At 41.1% G+C, this 19,947-nt stretch overlaps 2 protein-coding genes across 2 annotated transcripts in view; one reads left to right on the top strand and one right to left on the bottom strand.

Annotated features, from left to right (window-relative positions):
* Positions 1-19,947, bottom strand: part of LOC109463492 (multiple C2 and transmembrane domain-containing protein 1-like) — a 52,317-nt gene that overhangs the window by 5,965 nt on the left and 26,405 nt on the right. The window contains exons 5-14 of the mRNA XM_019760327.1: positions 17,023-17,153; positions 16,588-16,691; positions 13,205-13,287; positions 11,012-11,066; positions 10,090-10,231; positions 8,600-8,702; positions 7,717-7,818; positions 6,598-6,672; positions 741-860; positions 217-336 (exon numbers count right to left, since the gene is read on the bottom strand). Coding sequence (XP_019615886.1) covers positions 217-336; positions 741-860; positions 6,598-6,672; positions 7,717-7,818; positions 8,600-8,702; positions 10,090-10,231; positions 11,012-11,066; positions 13,205-13,287; positions 16,588-16,691; positions 17,023-17,153 — 1,035 coding nt within the window. The remainder of the gene's footprint in view (positions 1-216; positions 337-740; positions 861-6,597; positions 6,673-7,716; positions 7,819-8,599; positions 8,703-10,089; positions 10,232-11,011; positions 11,067-13,204; positions 13,288-16,587; positions 16,692-17,022; positions 17,154-19,947) is intronic.
* On the top strand, positions 17,927-19,627 carry LOC109463530 (microfibril-associated glycoprotein 4-like). The gene is made up of 3 exons (XM_019760370.1): positions 17,927-18,008; positions 18,417-18,510; positions 18,882-19,627. The coding sequence occupies exons 1-3, from the start codon at positions 18,000-18,002 to the stop codon at positions 19,625-19,627; spliced, it is 849 nt and encodes a 282-aa protein (XP_019615929.1). The 5' UTR covers positions 17,927-17,999.

The raw sequence follows: 19,947 nt of genomic DNA, 5'->3' as shown, positions 1-19,947 counted from the left end.
AGTGTGGTTCTGGATAAATCACGGTTCTGGATAAATCACAGTTCTGGATAAAGCATGATTCTGGATAAAGCATGGTTCTGGATAAAGCATGGTTCTGGATAAAGCATGGTTCTGGATAAAGCATGGTTCTGGATAAAGCATGGTTCTGGATAAATCACGTTTCTGGATACAGCATGGTTCTGGATAAAGCGCGGATCTGGATATGCCAGTCCTTACCTCCTGTTGGTCTGTCCTGCCCTCCATGACGGAGCGAACGATGTAGTACTTGAAGAAGATGCTAAGCAGGACCAGCGGCAACATGTACAGCTCAAAGTTCCACACCATCAGGACATACATCTATAACAACACAACACAACTGTCAGCTGTAACAACACATCTGTCAGGTTTACAACTCAACATTACAACACACCTGTCAGTTGTAACAACACACCTGTCAGCTGTAACAACTCAGGGTTACAACACAACTGTCAGGTTAACATGTACAGCTCAAAGTTCCACACCATCAACACATACATCTGAGGACAACATCATATTTATGTCTACCGAAGGAAAACATTGTTTTTACTCAGTTTCTTCCTCTTCTGTTCCAAACACTAACCTCAGACCTGCCCAATGACATGATTTGTTGACATCTGTCACCATGGTGACTGGTGTTGGGTTACATAATGTTGCAATTTCATGGTATGGGGCAGCACGGCTTACATAACAGATAGATTAGGACATGTTAAGATGAGACTCACAATAAAAGCCGTGATGCTGCGAGTTTTTGACTCCCACTCGAAGCAGCTCTTGACGAACCTGCCGGTGTTCACCACAGCCATCACCAGCCGGCTCACTCTCTGCAGGTTACGTACCAGGATCTAAACAAACAAACAAACAAACAAACAAACATGTAACATTATCCTCACTCTCTGCGGGTTTCGCACCAGGATCTAAACAAACAAACAAACAAACAAACAAACAAATAAACATGTAACATTATCCTCACTCTCTGCAGGTTTCGCACCAGGATCTAAACAAACAATTTGAAACAAACATGTAACATTATCTGTTTCGAGTTAAAACTTGAGATCCAACACAAAAAGTTCTCTCACCTAGAGCTTTTGACCAGTCACTCTGGTCTTCCTCAGTAGACTGACCCAGTGAGGCTTGTCACGTGGCTTCTTTGAAGTGTGACGTCAACACTGGGTCAAAGGTATCTGGTAGACGATGTCAATGATAGACAATGAAGGGTGAAGCCACGTGACAAGCCTCACTGGGTCAGTCTACTGAGTAAGACCAGAGTAACTGGTCAAAAGCTCTAGGTGAGAGAACTTTTTGTGTTGGATCTCAAGTTTTAACTCTAAACAATAACTACCAACACAGATGCACTTTCTTTCACTCATATCCTCATTCTCTGCTGGGTTTTGCACCAGGATCTGGAAAGGTTGTAAAAAGATTGTTAAGGACTACCTTATCTTAAAGTTTACAGATTTACTTTTCCTTGACCTAAGGAAAGCGTTTGATACAGTCAACCACCAAATCCTCCTGGGAAAACTTCAGAAGATGGGTTTCGACAACGGCGCGACAAACTGGTTCAGGTCATACCTCACAGACCGTTTTCAACACGTAGATATACAGAACAAGCAGTCTACGCTAAAACGTGTCACATGTGGTGTCCCGCAAGGGAGTGTCTTAGGACCCTTGTTATTCAGTTTATATGTAAACGATCTACCACAAGTTGTGCAGAAGTGTAAACTCCATATGTATGCCGACGACACAGTGATTTACTACTCGGCAAGCCTGTCAAAGGAATGTGAGGAAATTGTTTCACAGGATATGAAATCGGTAGCCAACTGGTTTATTGAAAACATGCTATCACTTCATCCTGACAAAACTAAATCCATGGTTTTTGGAACACCTCAGAAACTGCGGCATGCAGGAAAGAACATCACTGTAACTGATGGGTCTAACTCGTTCGAACAGGTTAACCTTTTTACATATTTAGGTGTCACTATGGATTCCTCTCTAACCTGGTCAGGACATGCCGAGAGAGTTGTAAAGAAGCTCCTTGCTGGCCTTAGTGCCTTAAGCCGGGCTAAACCCTTTGTTACTAAGGAGATTCTTCAAGTCATGTGTTGTACCTTGTTATACACACACCTAGATTATTGTGATACCTCATGGTTACTATCGCTTTTACACTGTAACAAATCAAAGACACTGCAATTGTCTAGATTGTTAAATCGTGCAGCCAGGATTATCACAGGGCGAACACTCAAAGATCGTGTTCCTACAGAAACCCTGCTAGCTGAGGCTGGTTTGGTACCACTGGCTGATAGGGTAAAAGTGAGTACGCTAGTAGCTGTACAGAAGGCAGTTCGCCACAAAGCTCCTGCCTACATGACAAATATGTTTAAATGGCTATCACCCCCAGTGTTCAGAGTTCGCACACGCACTGCCATGAAACAGCTCCTCAGTTTCGACCCTTACATGCTGGACACTCCAAAGGCAAACCTGGAAACATTCAAAGGGAGTTTGCAATATCAAGGGCCACTAGTGTGGAACAGACTAGCTGTTGACAAACGGCAAATAACATCAACGTCCGTGTTCAAAACCAGACCGGTTTACTGAATGTGACTGTAACTGTAGCAGTGCACACTGTGATTTATATGTAATTGATTGTGATGTAATGTAACGTCATTGTGATTTTTTCTCTGTGATATACTGTATTTTTAAATGTACCTTGGCTTGAGTTCCCAGGAATAACTGAAAAGCAGATCGGTAGATCTGAGTTATATCCTGGTTAAATAAATAAACTTGAAACTTGAAACAGTAAGTAAAGGTAAAGGTAGCCCCAATCCCACATATTAGGCTTTGGGGCTGTAGGGGCAGTGGGTTGTTATCCACTGTGTCTGGAGTGCAGTATTAGAGGGTTTAGAGTATTAGAGTCCATCCCTCTCCTTCCACTGCCTTATACCAGGAGTCCCCACTGAAGTCAGGTTTTCCAGTTTATTTATTACACCTGGGAGGAGCGGGGAAAATGTGTTAATTTCACAAGGAAAAATGTCTTCACCAGAATGCAAGAAATCAGACCATGACCTTTCGGTGTTGTCTCAGCTGGCGTAGCCACCTATCTTCATCAAACTTCACCTGATACGACAAAAATTTGGTGCATCTTTGGCAGGGCAGGATCATTAAGGTTTCATTAAGTATTTATACATGTGTTGCCAGCATGTCGGCAGAACGTACTGCACCTGCGCGAAATCCGTAATGTATTGAGCATAGCACTTTGGCAGAACATTTCGTATTCGTGCACATACGGTTAACACTCCTTCTGTAGTTGGGTTGGAAAAGATACTGTCTGCAACAGGCAAAATTCTGATACAACGTTGACCAAACTTCAAAGAAAACTGTGAAAAATCAGGGTTTCGCCCAGGCGCAGTACGCTCTGCCGATGTGCTTGTGTTCCCCATGAATGGTAGGTAGCACAGCACCAAGACAGAATAACATCCAGGCTACTCCAACAAAACGAAGAACTGTTAAGAACTGGAACCCCAGGGGTAGAAGAAGGAGGGGCCGTCCCAGAAACTCCTGAAGGCGAGACACGGAGAAGGAGCTGTCTGAACTGGGAATGCGCTGGGAGGATGTCGAGAGAGAAGCCCAGAACAGCTGGATGGAGGAAGATCGTCAGTAGTCTGGTGGCAGAGACCGATAAGCGTGCAATGCGGTCCATACAAAGTTTTTTTGTTGTTTCTATATCTCTGAGGTGTGCTCTTTCAGAATCTGAATGATGCCACTCTGTCATCCTTGGGCAATTCGCACAATATGCAAATTAAGGTGGCCATTACTGAAAATCCAGTTTTCGTCAAAATCTCAGTAACTACTCATGATATCAGAATAATTTTCGTGTCTATCCCCATCTTTTGAGGGATAACGAATTAAATCAAGCCATTTCAGTAAAGTTAGAACCACTATTTTTGCTAAATATGCAAATTTGGGCCGCGCAATATGCAAATTAGGGCGGCCATTACTGAAAATCTGTTTTTCGTCAATTTCTCAGTAACTCATGGTATCAGAATAATTTTGGTGTCTATCCCCATGTTTTGAGGGATAACGAATGGAATTAAGCCATTTCAGTAAAGATCAAACCAGTTTTTTGTGCTGAAATATGCAAATTAAAGCCGCACAATAGGCAAATCAAGGTAGCCATTACTAAAAATCTGTTTTCCGTCAATATCTCAGTAACTACATATGGTATTATAATATCTTTGGTGTCTTTCCCCATGTTTTTTTAATAACTATTGAGCATAAGGCCATTTCAGTGGAGATCAAATAGATATTTTTGTGCTTAATATGCAAATTTAGGCCACCATTACTGAAAATCTGTTTTTTGTCAATATCTCAATAAATCTCATGGTATCAACAATAATTTTGATACAATACACATACATTTGTACTATACACATGTTTTGAAGGCTAGATAATCAGAATAAACCATCCCAGTATTAATCACACCAACATTTAATGCAAATTATGCAAAAACTAACCAGTATATAGCATGGGCGCCTGTACCTCTGAACACTGATAGGAATGTTAATAAATGATACAATCTGTTAAAAAAATATTAGACCCTTCATAAGCCCACACCTGTGCCTTACCAGCGTCTGTGTACAGGCAGAATAAAGCGCTAACTTGACATCCTGAATTTTATGTCAGCGTGGCCCGTGTAGAATTTAAGTCAGAGTTGAATTCTTCTTGATTCCCGGACAGGCCAAAAAAATAGCCCGGTAGCCGCGGGGTGTCCCACGCCTGAAAGTGTCAAAAACAGCCCGGGAACTACCCGCCAGGGACTTTTTTTTACAATTAGGACCAAAGCTTAAGAGATCTCCAAAAAGATGACCGGCGGCCGCTCAAAAGCGCACAGTCCTAATTAAGGCGAAGGATGGGACCCTACCACTGTCTTAGGGGAGGACAAGCTTGCCAGGTGGGCAGAATACTTTTCAAAAAGTCTTAAACCGCTCAAGCACTACCTCAGTAGCATTAGTCTTTGATGAACACCTACACCCATTACCTGTTGAGATCGAGGACATCTCCGAAGCTGAAGTCAGTCACCAGGCATGAATGGCATCACTTCAGAGATGCTAAAAGCCGAGGGTGACTGTGTTGTGAGATGGACGCTTTTCTGATCGCCGTACATCGCAAACGCTTTAATAGAACCATAGCCGTCTTCCCTAGTACGCCTTCCCTGGAATAAAGCAGGCATTCAACGGCGATCACAGGGAAGTGCTGGAGGACTGGAAGAACGGATCAGTAGTTCAGCTGGAGTCACATTTGAAACGGGACCTGCTCGGCATGTTCTCGGTGTAGACGCCGGCCGGCGTCATGAAGCCGAGCGTACGCCGGCTGTCAGGGTCACAATTGAATTTTCCTTTACGGCTCCCTGTCGGGGCGCTGAGGCGGCTTCTATGTAAAATTCACAAAATTTTGGTCCCCTTGACGACCGGTTTCTGTTGGGGACCCGTCCGGTGCACAGTCAGTCTTCTGTCAGACCTGTGCGGGATGCAATAGGGTGCCGACTAGCTCTTGCATTCCGGCCGGGTAGCTACAGGGTCCCTGGCTGGGTCAAGGGGCGATCCTGGCAGGTCCCAGACTGGTACGCCTGTGGCTGGTATGGTGGGTTCGGCCCTGCTGGTTGATGCGCAGACCCGTGTATGGTCACTATGACTGACTGATGATGTAGCTATGTCGAGAACAGCACAGTACCCTCTATATTGTCTATAACTACCTTCTTCTGAACAATTCTAGCACAGAACAACACACGTGACTTCATAATCTTGGACAGGTGTCTGTGCGTGACCCGGCGGCTAGGTTCAACGCAAGCAGCGTTTCATGCTAGAAGACGTCTGCCATCTAGACTTAAGTAAACTTAGAATTGTCTTTCAATATTGAACAGGTTTTGGGTCAGATAAACTATACCAAGGCATGTGCGTTTGCATGGAACATGGGTCGGAATTAGGACCCCTCCTTGCTGGCAGCCAGGTATGTCAATAACAGACAAGGCCCAAATTTGCATATGTAGCAAAAAATAATGGTTCTATCTTTACTGAAATGGCTTAATTTAATTCGTTATCCCTCAAAACATGGGGATAGACACCAAAATTATTCTGATACCATGAGTAGTACTGAGATATTGACGAAAAACAGATTTTCAGTAATGGCCGCCCTAATTTGCATATTGCGCGGCCCAAATTTGCATATTTAGCAAAAAATAGTGGTTCTATCTTTACTGAAATGGCTTGATTTAATTCGTTATCCCTCAAAAGATGGGGATAGACACCAAAATTATTCTGATACCATGAGTAGTTACTGAGATTTTGACGAAAACTGGATTTTCAGTAATGGCCACCTTAATTTGCATATTGTGCGAATTGCCCAAGGATGACAGAGTGGCATCATTCAGATTCTGAAAGAGCACACCTCAGAGATATAGAAACAACAAAAAAACTTTGTATGGACCGCATTGCAAGGTTCTCCAAAAATCGGGGGTTTGGCAACCGGACTACAGTGGCCTTTGCTCCGCCAAAATTCTACTCCAACAAAAACCTCGGATGGACTCACCTGTCGTTTGAACTTCTGCTCCATCTGCAGATATTTCACCTCCTTTGGGTTAAACGTCCTCCAGCTGGCCTTGATCTGTAAGGTCATAGGGGAGAGGTTACATACAGGTCAATAGGTTAGATGTTACATATAGGTCAAAGGTTAGATGTTACATGTAGGTCAAAGGTTAGATGTTATATACAGGTCATAGGTTAGGTGGTTACATACAGGTCATAGGTTAGAGGTTACATATAGGTCATAGGTTAGATGTTACATACGGGTCAAAGGTTAGAGGTTACAACACAGCTTAAGTCATACATTATGTTTTACATTGCATTATTTTCCTGTGCTGGATAGTATGCATGCGACAATAGTAGAACTTAAATTATAAAAATATTCAATTTCTATATTTAACAGGTTGTTTGACGATTGGTGAGAAGAAAAGTATTTTTAAAAATTACAAGTTTCTTCATATCCTGGTTACCAGTTCTACTGTGCTCTTGTGCAAGTGGTTTCAGAGAAAAGTAGCTTACAGAGTTGTAGATAACTTCTACAATGTTATTGTGAGATCGGTTTGAGAGAAAAGTTGCTTACAGCGTTGTAGATGACTTACAGAGTTGTAGAGTGGGAGGTGTGTGAGAGAAAAGTTGCTTACAGCGTTGTAGGTGACTTACAGAGTTGTAGGTGACTTACAGAGTTGTAGAATGAGAGCGGTTTGAGAGAAAAGTTGCTTACAGAGTTGTAGAGTGAGAGGTGTGTGAGAGAAAGTTGCTTACAGAGTTGTAGATGACTAACAGAGTTGTAGAGTGAAAGGTGTGTGAGAGAAAAGTTGCTTACAGAGTTGTAGAGTGAGAGGTGTGTGAGAGAAAAGTTGCTTACAGAGTTGTAGGTGACTTACAGAGTTGTAGAGTGAGAGGTGTGTGAGAGAAAAGTTGCTTACAGAGTTGTAGGTGACTTACAGAGTTGTAGAGTGAGAGGTGTGTGAGAGAAAAGTTGCTTACAGAGTTGTAGGTGACTTACAGAGTTGTACATGACTTACCGAGTTGTAGAGTGAGAGGTGTGTGAGAGAAAGTTGCTTACAGAGTTGTAGAGTGGGAGGTGTGTGAGAGAAAGTTGCTTACAGAGTTGTAGATGACTTACAGAGTTGTAGATAACCTCCATCTCCAGCACGATGGACCCCTTTGTTCTTCTCCTCAGCTTCTTGTCCTTCAGGTAGAACGCTTTCCTCTCTCCATTCTTAATCTGGCAAGGGCAGGAACTACCAGTAAAACTCAAGTACTCATATTTAGTACATTGTAGAGTGAGTGTGTGAGTGAGTATAGACTCTGAGATAGATGGGAATTTACTGCCCAATGTGCTATGCACAGGAGGAACTAAGTCTATTAGTGAGAGATAGATACTACTGTTGAATGGAAGATACTTTGTCAAAATGTATTGTTTGCACCTGAACAATGCCTTTTTTTGTCTAACCCTCTGGTGACTGACTGCTCACCCCATCATAATACGGATGAACAGTTAACACATCTCTGTCCATAATATCACCAGGGTCCATAATATCACCACCTTGAGAAATAGTGTGATAAAAGATATTTTACTGCAACATACTTTTGGTATGCACTCCTTCACACCTCAAATGTACATAACTAGGGTATGTGGCAGTAAAAATATCTTTAAGCACACTATTTCTCAAGGTGGCGATATTATGGACCCTGGTGATATTATGGACACGGATGTTACTTGCCCTCAACACAGAAACACATCATCTCTATAACAGATTCCTGTAATGTTTGTTTTTATAAGTTTTAAGAGAAGGAATTACAGGTTACAACATACAACACATTCCTCTGATGTTTAAGTTTATGTAGGAAGAGCTGTGCTTACTCTGAGTAGTGGTGAAGTTTTATAAGAGGAAGAATAATTTGTGCTTACTCTGAGTAGTGGTGAAGTTTTATAAGAGGAAGAATAATTTGTGCTTACTCTGAGAAGTGGTGAAGTTTTAAGAGTAAGAGTCATTATAACTTACTCTGAGAAGTGGAATGGCGACCTTGCCCAGGAACTCTGCTGACTTGTTCCTGTCCTCGTCGTAAACACTCACCTCCAGGATGGAGTGGATGTCTTTTACTTGGCTGCACAAAAAACAGCAAAACAACCATCCTACGATGTAAATAAGCTTTTACTTTATGTCAACTGTCTGAAATCAGCAAAACAACATCCTAAACTAAAATTCAACTTGGCTGCAGAAAAAAACAGCAAAATAACTGTCTTAACTAAGAAAAACAACACCGTCCTAACAAAACTTTTACTTGGCTGCAGAAAAACAACATCCTAAACTAAACTTTAACTTGGTTGCAGAAAAAATAGCAAAACATCAGTCCAAACTAAACTTTTTAACTTGGCTACAGTAGAAAACAGCAAAACAACTGTCCTAACTAAGCTTTAACTTGGCTGCACAAAAAAACATGGTCTTAACTAAGCAAAACAACAGTCCTATAACTAATAGTATTGCTTTAACTTGACTGCAGAAGAACAACATCTCACTCGACAGGTAGGTCAAGGGGAAAAGAATGTGTGTGAAGCAACAATGTTTTACCCATGCAAGACTTGTTTACATTTATAAGCTTTGCTTGTAACTAGAAGACTACACCATCGCTGTGATTGTTGACATGTTCTCAACATAAGCACTATGATGTCCAATAAACCACGACCAAAAAACCATTTTGTGAAATGACCAACCAAATTTGGGGTAGTATTACTACTAAGCTTGATGATGATGATGATGAATGGTTTATTGACATACAAACCCATCGCAGCCCGCAGGCTGAATTGCGGATTCCGATTACAAATATTTTCAGAGCTCAAAATAAAACAATGGGTCAATTATCATATACATAAGTATAAAAAGAAATAACGTTGATGAATAAAATCTAGCATTTATACAATAATACGATTATCAGACGATATTAAAAGCTTAATCCTTAAAAACATTAACTATTTGATTATAAGTATTTAAAAGGCGAACAATGTACGCTATTGGGGAGTTCCTGAGTCGGTCAGTCCTACATTTGATTGGTCTATATTTGTCTCTGTTTCTGGTGGTTCTGTCGTGGTAGTCCGAACCCTTTGGTGGCAGCATTGACGGTGTGTGGGATTCTAAATGAGTCCCCTTCAAGTCTTACATGTACAATGTGAAGACCTTCCCCCCTCAGGAAGGAAACTTACAATGTGAAGTTCAACACCTTTACTTAGTCTATTACTATTAGAAGTAGTATTAAGCTTCATGTCTTACAATGTGAAGACCTTTCCCCCCTCAGGAAGCAAACTTACAATGTGAAGACCTTACAGCAAACTTACAATGTGAAGACCTTACAGCAAACTTACAATGTGAAGACCTTACAGCAAACTTACAATGTGAAGACCTTACAGCAAACTTACAATGTGAAGACCTTACAGCAAACTTACAATGTGAAGACCTTACAGCAAACTTACAATGTGAAGACCTTACAGCAAACTTACAATGTGAAGACCTTCCCCCACTCGGGGTTGAGAGTTTTGTAGATAGTTTGAGTCTGTAGTCTGGCGTTGGTCAGCTCCAGCACACAGAACGGGTCACTTTTCCCGCCGAAATCTGCCGCCAGCAGACCTGTGGCCTTGATGACTGTGGAACACAGGGAAACAAAGTAGTGGAATAAGTCAGTATACACTGGTATTTAAGGAAAATTATCCACAACATACTATTTTTTTCATTTATTTATTTCCCACAAAAAACAAGATACAAGGTGAAGTAAATTAAATTAAAAACAATGTGCAGGAGAAGATGAAGCCTTAAAGGCTTGTACAAGTCCTTAAAATATACAAAACTCGTGTGTTACAGCTAAAGGTGATTTACCAGTTATGTGAAACAGACTCTATGGACTAATAGCAGCAACCCTGTAGCCTTGATGACTGTCAGGCACACAGGGAAACAAATCAATCAGTTTCCATTGGTGAAGGGAAATAAATACTCCAGTTTAATGGATTAAAAACTACATTTTTTTCATGATTGTTAAAAGGTTTAATGCTGGGCATGTTTATGTTTACAGAGGGAAAACATAACGTATTGTTTTTGCTCTGTTTCCTCTTCTTCCTCGATCTTCTTCTCCAAACCAATAAGGTCAATGACCTGAACCAGACGTCTATCACCATGGTGACTACTGTTGGGTTAAATCATGTTGCAACTTTAGAGCAGAGGGATTTAGATTCCTGTCTGACAATATTTATGAATGCTTTTGAGTAAGAATTAACAGAGCAGACCATATGCGAAGGTAAACATTATGCATTCGTTTTGCAAATGTTTGCAAACCATAAACTTTACCTTTTTGCATAAAACAAAGTAGGAACAACCTAACAATGCCACTGTGAAACTCAAGGAAGAAGGAAAGAATGGGTGATAGTTTACCTTTGACCTGCAACAGTCCTACGTCACTCAAGTTCCTGAGAGACCTGAGTAAAGACTGGACAGACAGAAGCAGAAAGTCTGATCAAACTGTTAATTTACTTACATCGTCAGTAACTGTACTTACTGTTATACTCGTCTGTTACATTACTTAATACTCAACTATTTTACTGTACTACTATTACTTAGTTCACTACTTACTGACCTATTGATGATATTTTGTAGTAAGGAACGCATGCTATGCTTGGATGGCGTTCAGCACCAAGGACAGGCATTCTAGCTATGGTGACCAGAATGTTACTGTAAGACTGTTCAGTACCAAATATGGGGTAAAATTAATGATGTTCTAGATCTGATTGAGTGCAGAAAGTTTTTGAGTTACTGGAAAGCCAGGAATGTGCTGTAATAATAATAATAATGATGAAAGGTTTATTCATCAAAACAAATGATAGCAGTCATAGGCTGAATTGCGTGTTTTAATACAATGTCAGATTAAGCTGTATCATGTTCAGGAAAAACAAATTCAACTTCCAGTAGTTTTTTGTCATCCAAAGTTATAAGTGTTACTGTACAGTTCCTGTTAGTACATGTTAGATAAGTACACAGGGCATAAAATTCACTTTTGGGAATAGGTGCACCCAACCTAAAAAATTGGGTGCACTAAAAAATATTAGGTGCACCATATAAGATACAATAAGAACTAGAAAGTCTGCAAAAACTATAAAGTTTCATTTCACGAAAAGTACACAATGATTGTATTATTTTTTTCTGACACTTAGATGTTAAAGAGTACGCTGTAAGGGACTGTACGATATTTACCGGGGGGGAGGGCCGGTCGTCTGAGGGGGGAGGGCCTAGGAAAAAAAATTTGAGCCGGGGGGAGGGCCTAGGAAAAAATATTTTAATTTGGGGGAGGGCCTAGGTAAAAAATTTTCCAAGATCCCTTTAACTCTACAACGTTTTAATACAGTTTCAAAACATGATTAAACGTCTGACCCAACATATCGTAGCGATTTTCCAGTCATTGGAATCGGCAGAATTTTACGTTCCAATAATATCCATCCCTATTATTATAATGTATTCGCCCAAATCTCCCACAGTCCCCTTCAAAATCTTGCATTTTCGCCAGAATCGGCGAAACTGGACTACACAGCCAAATTACATGGACTAAAATCGCGTCAATCGCGGCAATCGAAACGATACCGATCAAAAATGTAGGGAAGGCTTGTCTGAAGATTTTGAAAATTAATTTTCGCCGTTCAACGCACCCTTCCCAGAGGTGTGCGTGCGTGCGTCGGCAAAGGTCCCGCTGGTCCCGCCTCGCAACTTGCTCGAACTTCTCGGCGTGGATATCGGATGTCGACGGATTAATTTGGTATTTTTTTAAACCAAGGACTATTTTAACATTTATATCTATGTTCCTCCAAAGTTAATTGAAAACAACACGTAACTTGGCAATATTGTTTCCCTGTTTGTAATAAAATTGACGCGGAAGAAGTTCGTGGACGAAAGGTAGGCTAGATAGAGGATTATTTCGATTACACTGACTGACCATAACGTTACTGACTTTTAATTTATAGCTCGATGTACCAGCGAAATTTGTGCTGCCAAATTTGCCCCTCAACATGCAAAACATGGGTTGAAATTCAAAATTTTTCCGGGGGGGACATGCCCCCCCCCCAAAAAAAACACGGCCTACTCGGGCTCTAGTGGCGCCTGCGGTGCGATGGCTCGCGCCTTCGGCGCTTCATGCGGGGTAAATTTTCAATCAAAATCTCGTCCTCCCCATACAAAATTTCACTCTCTATGATTCACGCCGGGGGAGGGCCTAGGAAAAATTTTTTGAGCCGGGGGGAGGGCCTAGGAAAATTTTTTTTCACCTGGGGGGAGGGCCTAGGAAATTTTTTTACGCTACCCCCGGACGACCGGCCCCCCTCCCCGGTAAATATCGTACAGTCCCTAAGTACTATACATTTAACATCTTTTACATATGTTAAACCTACGAAAATATTTGGGTGCACTGGTGCACCCACAGAAAAAATTGGGTGCACAGCTCCAAATTTGGGTGCACTAAGCTGCACATGCACCCAGTATTTCCAGCCCTGATTAGTACTTAGTTTAAATACATGTCTCTGTATCTGTATCTGTATAGCCGGTATAACCGCCTTTCGGCGTAACACACTAAGTAGTACTCACATATCTCCTCTGGACTTCTAGCCTCTCCCTGGGATCAGGCATGTAGTTGGCCAGATCTGTGATGGTCTCGTTGCCTGCACTACCTACACACACAGAAAGGTGGCGCTGTCAGACAAAACTGCACGTCCAGGAAATATCTCAAAGCAAAGCAGGATCTATGGTTCTATGTTGGCAGAAAGTATAAGTCATAAGAGATTACACTGTCTAATGATACTAAGTCTTTGTGTTAAATGGTGTTTACAGCCAAGTGATAATGGTTCTACATCATGTACAGTAACCATTTTTTTAAAGCAGCCCCCTGTCTCTAGCTGTGGAGAGGTTTAGAGCACACACCAACAAGTGTCACATGCTGGGCCCCTTACACAATCACAGCTGACCAACTCTTCTACTCCAGCCTATGGCACTGTTTCCCATCCTCTCATGACAGACTGCTGCTTGTATCGCACAGTACAATGATATCGTTGTAGTTTACATGTTTCTACACAGTAAATGTGTCTGAAGTGCTGTGCACATTATACATTTACAACTTTTTGCACAGTACATTTACCGGAAATGCTGTGCTCAATACATTACAGTGTTTTGTGCATTACACAGTGTTTCGTGCAGGCACAGTACATTCTGCCGACGTGTTTTCTATTGTGCACTACAAGTTTGAGGCCCATCAGTAGAGGATGTGTTGAGTGTATAACTATCACCTATTTAGTAAGTGTTTAACTGTTAGCTAAGATGGAACTACAGTACGTGTGTCTGTGCAGGTGTTACCTAAGTGTGTGAAGGCACCATCAGCCCAGCATGGAGGGGAGTGTGCATGGCTCGCATGCCCTACAGCCGTGTACAGCCGAGTACAGCCAAGTACAGCCCAGTACAGCCACAACCCAGTACAGCACGGTACAGTCCAGTACAGCCACAACCAAGTACAGCCGAGTACAGCACAGTACAGCAAGGTACAACCCAGTACAACCAACACCAACATGCAGTAACAGCACCACCAATATGCACCAACAGCCCAGAACAGAACATACAGAACAAAACAAAAACATGTTAGGTGAAACAAGGTGGTGACCATCTATAGTGGTGAGGCTCAGAGCTGACCAAGGTGCAATGGGAGGATCACAGATTGACCAAACATGATCTGTTAAAAAATGATTTTCTTCATGTTTTCATTTGCTTTTTCCAAAGAATACTACAGTGACAATTATCAGAAACACAGCATTTTGAAATAAATTTACTGTTTCTCAATACATAATATCATGATACAATCATTTGAAATTCTGAGTCCAAAACCTGTTGCTCCTCTCTCTGTACATTGTACATTATTTTGTTCAACTCAGTCTAGAATGAAGTGACCTGGTTTTTCTTACAAAAAATGCAGGAATCACACAAAGCACCTTGATCAACTCCAAGCACAAAAATTAGTTTAGAAATAAAGATGTTAATTACATGAGGTGCCCATTCTAGTACATGTATGGTATAAACAAAAATTTCAACATTAAAATATTAACATGCAAGAAAATAATCAATACAAAACATAAATTACAAAATACAAAATAAATGCAAAAAAATATGAGTATGAACTGTGTGAAAACAAAGTTCGTGCAAGTGATAACCCCAAACAAACCACTGTTATAATAAAAGATGAGTTTTGGGATGTGTCTGATTCTAAGCAAGGACTCAAGAATGTGATTATGACTGACAAAATGTAGAAATGGTACCATACGGCAATCTAAATGTGGGCTAAAAATGTGTGAAATGGGAATAAATAAATCAGGAGACAAAAATTAAATTATCTGCCCAAACTTGTGTGACTGGGGAACTGGAGGGAACATTGTCCTCGTGGCTGTTTGTGCTTTTCTGTTACTCTATTTTCTGTGGCATCAAGCAAAATGATTGTCTAGGCTAGCAGACATACTGATAAAGATCTGGCACTTAACATGACTTTCCTCACTCCACCCAGGTGTAAAATGGGAACCTGACTTCTGTTGGTGAGGTAAAAGGCAGTGGAAGGAGAGGGATGGGCTCCGCCTTTCTATACCCTGCTCTAGACACAGTCAAATAACAACCCACTTCCCCTACCGCTTCAAAAAGGCTATATGACTACCTTTACCCTTTTGTGAACTTTGCATTCATGAATGCTGACGCATTACGTGCCGTTTATTAGGGTTAGCCGAAATGTGAATATGAGCATTAAAAAATCATTGATGTTCACACCCGTGATTGAGGTTAGGAGGTTACGGGGTCACCTTAGACCGTAAGGAAGTTTTAGGATAAATGATTTATTTGTCCTGCAGCGTTCTGGGCCAGGTCGGATTTCTGATCTGATATTTATGGTTGTTATAAGCACATCGGCAGAATGTACTGCCCCAGTGCAAAATCTGAAACGTAATTAATGTGCATAGAACGTCTACAGAAAGTATTGTATATAAGGATGATATAATCATATCTTTAGCTTTTGGTAACAATATCTTATGCAACAGAGAAAATTCTGATTCAATGTTGACCAAAAATCCAACAGAAACTGTGGTTACACACAGGTGCAGTAAGTTCTGCGATATGCTGTCGTCATGTTTAAAATGGCAGCTGGATGGAGGTTTTAGTGAACCTTCCATAGTGAAATCTAGCAGCTGTACATTAACTACATGCATGGCTGCAAAGGGTGGTGCAGGGAAAATGAAATACGGTAAAAATGTAAGAGTTACATAAAGGGGTGGGGACTGTTTTTGTCATTGTTTATAGCATAATTTTTATGACACCTGTTTGTTGTTTGTTTACCTGTAATGTTTGTTTGTTTGTTTACCTGTGATGGTGATCAGGAAGGACACGGAACCTGCCCCTGCTTGTTTGTTTGTTTGTTTGTTTGTTGTTTGCCTGTAATGTTTGTTTGTTTGTTTACCTGTAATGTTTGTATGTTTGTTTGTTTACCTGTAATGGTGAGCAGGAAGGACACGGAACCCGCCTGTTTGTTGATGTGTTTGTTTGTTTTTTTGTTTGTTTACCTGTAATGTTTGTTTACCTGTAATATTTGTTTGTTTACCTGTGATGGTGAGCAGGAAGGACACGGAACCCACCCATTTGTTGATGTGTTTGTTTGTTTGTTTGTTTACCTGTAATGGTGAGCAGGAAAGACACGGAACCCACCCATTTGTTTATGTGTTTGTTGGTTTGTTTGTTTGTTTACCTGTGATGTTTGTTTGTTTACCTGTGATGTTTGTATGTTTGTTTGTTTACCTGTAATGGTGAGCAGGAAGGACACGGAACCCGCCCATTTGTTGATGTGTTTGTTTGTTTGTTTGCTTGTTTGTTTACCTGTAATGGTGAGCAGGAAGGACACGGAACCCGCCCCTGTTTGTTGATGTGTTTGTTTGTTTGTTTGTTTGTTTGTTTACCTGTAATGGTGAGCAGGAAGGACACGGAACCCGCCCCGTCCTCCAGCTCCTTCTCGATGTGATGCGTCTCTTCTCGCTTCAGCTCCGACAGGTCCACTTGGCATCTGGGGGGGGACAGGGTTCACTTCAGTCTCATTAATGTAACAGTTAAACTATCAAGGTGCTGCCTAAAGCTCCGACTGGTCCACTTGACATCTGGGGGGGGGGCAGGGTTCACTTTAGTTAAGTTCTGACTGTCTTTAGGAAGGCTGCAAAGCAAATGCATAATGTTTACCTTCACATGGTCTAGCCTAACTAACTACTGTTCTGTTTATTCTTACTCAAACACATTCAATAATAATATGGTGACCAGTATCTCCACTCTGTCCTGCCACATAATGCTATAGTTAACTTATTGTGTAAATCTCTGACAGGTTGGCAACTGAAATATCTGACCTTCCCATGAAGTCGTCCTTGCTGCCGACGTCCTTGTCCCAAACGGAGATCTCAAGGACACTGGTCTGGTCGTCGTACATGTGAAGGTCAAACTGCTCCAACCACCGCGGGTCAAGCGTTTTTGCTGCGACCTACAGCACGGAATGGTACACATCACAACAGTTATATCAACATTCACAGCTGGTTACTGACCCCCCCCCCCACCACACACACTGAGGTCATACATGTAGAGGTCAAACTGCCCCATGGCCAGCCACCGAGGGTCAAAGTGTTTTCCCTAACATCTGTGTGTCCATAATATCACCAGGGTGTTTTTACTGCAACATACTTTTGGTATGCACTCCTGCATACCTCAGATGTACATACCTAGGATATGTTGCAGTAAAAATGTCTTTAAGCACACTATTTGTCAAGGTGGCGATATTATGGACTATGGTGATATTATGGACAAGCATGTTACAGCTAAGTCACAGTCTCATTGGAAAGTAATGTAAAATTCATAACTACAAATTTAAAGAAGGAAGAAAATTCCTTGGCTGGTACACAATGTAGTTATATTGCTTTTTAGGATGTCTGTATGTCAGTGAGACGTGTGTTTGTTATTGAGTTTTTAGGGAATGTGCACTGATGATATTTGCACACTAAACCATTAGAGACAGATGAGACTGCAAAACTCGACATTCAAATTTCCCCTTAACCAAAGCACAGAACTTCCCAACATGGAAACTGACATATTTTGATGGAAAAGTTTGGGCAAATGTGCAGGCTAATGCTACACTTAAAACATAAAAACTACAAACTTGAAAACACAACATTTTTACCATGCGTTAGTAACGATACATACAACAGCATCAGCTGATCTTCCCAGTTGATAAAACAGGAGAAACAGTTAAAAAGCCGGAGGTTTGCCTTCTGGTCAGAGGAAACAACGGCAGCTCATTCTGGTGTGAACAAAGATCGCTGTGACACTTCCTACCATGGTTAAGGTAAGTTCTTAGTAATACCCTGAGCTCACTGTTATCTTCAATAAGAATGAAGTCTTTGAAAAGATTGGTAGTTCACTTACTAGATTGATAACTGGGAATGACGAAGTTTGAAGAAGTTTTGTTTTAAAGAAACTTGATAAAAAATTGCTGCAAGCAAAGAAAGCGGCCATATCCTGGTAGGGAAAAAACTTTATTTATTTCAGATTATTTTATTTTACACAACTAAGTTCCAGTAACTGTTCAATCATTCATCCAAATTCTAGCATTTTTTTTTTTTGGTAAAACTTTTAGTTAAGCTCACAAAATGAAATGAATTTAGTCCGCTCAGAAATGTGCAGAACGTAAAATCTGGGCATCAAGTGGATAAAATAAAGCTTGATGGACCCCTTTTCTATAATCTTTGTTCAGACTGGCCTGACCTTCAGTCTGGTGACTGTTATCTTGCTTGCGGCTGGCGGCATCACGTTTTCTGCTCAGATTCCTCAACCACAAGTTGCTCAAGGTATTAAAGATAGTTCTGCTGTGTACTATATACATTGTAATTAAAACATTTTTTTATTTATTTTTGTTTATATTTATTTATATTATCTCAACATCTTAATGATGATCTCAATGGACGATGTTATTTAACATACATTTTGTTTCTATAATAGCAGTGTTGAATGTATTTGTTGAGTGACAGCATGATTCAATACTCGAAACAGGGGGTTTCTGTATAACTGTTAGTGTTATATTACTGTAACATTTTAGAAGCTATATAAACCGGTCATACCTTGGGTGAAAAAACTTAGAGAGTAGAGCTGTGTACATGTACCTGAACAGGTACAGGTATGATCAAATATCAGTATAATGTACATTGAATTTATTTTACAGATGTAAACCCCCCTGCGAATGTTGATGGCCAGAGGAACGACCCCCCTCCCCCCGGTGCTGCTAACTTTGAGGACTGTGCAGATCTCTATGCTGTACTCTACTGGACCGGCACATTGCAGGACGGAGTCTTCCCCATCAAACCTGAGTCTTCCACCGACCACTTCGACGTCTACTGTGACATGACTACAGATGGTGGGGGCTGGACTGTCATACAAAGGAGGGTGGATGGGAGACTCAACTTCGATAGAAACTGGGCAGACTACAAAACTGGGTTTGGGTGGGTCGAGGGGGAACACTGGCTTGGACTGGATAAAATTCACACCCTGACATCCCAGAATAGCTATGAGTTGTATGTGGAGTTACAGGATTGGGAAGGGAACTTTGCTCATGCTAAATATGGTACATTCAGCATTGGGGATGAGAGTGCATATTATACACTGAACATTGGGGGGTACAGTGGGGATGCTGGAGACTCTATGGGTCACCATAACGGTAGGAAATTCAGTGCAAGGAATAGAGACAATGATGGATCCAGTATTTATAATTGTGCTCAGTTGTTTTCAGGTGGCTGGTGGTATAACAATTGTGCTAGCTCTGCCCTGAATGCTGCCTACTTCCAGCCAGAGGACTATCATGGTGATGACACAGGACCTGGTGTTCGCTGGTATCACTGGAAAGGTTACTACTACTCACTGAAGGCCACCAAGATGATGGTGCGACCTCAGAACTTTGTTCGCAAACTGTAACATTCTATGCAACTCCTCTGTATTGCAGTAATTAGCAAATTGAATAACATTAAGATGGAATTGCATACAGGTCAGTGAGCTAGCAGCATTTCATGTACAACTGCACAGTATTTGATGTACAGAGATAGAAGGATGCCTACTATGAATGTACAACAATAACTGTCATGAACATAGCACTAGTTAGGGTTAGACACAGGATACATTAAGGTTGACTTGTACTGGAGTAAGGAAGACCCTAACCTATACTGTATAAAGAGTGTACCTTGCTCTAACTTGTACTTCTCATTGCTGAGCCTGAACTTGTAGTAGGCTTAGACAGC

This window comes from Branchiostoma belcheri, unplaced genomic scaffold (assembly GCF_001625305.1).
Source record: "Branchiostoma belcheri isolate BF01 breed outbred unplaced genomic scaffold, Haploidv18h27 scaffold127, whole genome shotgun sequence".
NCBI classification, from domain to species: domain Eukaryota; kingdom Metazoa; phylum Chordata; class Leptocardii; order Amphioxiformes; family Branchiostomatidae; genus Branchiostoma; species Branchiostoma belcheri.
Note: the sequence above shows the minus strand (reverse complement) of the source record. Positions and strands in the feature narration are given on the sequence as shown.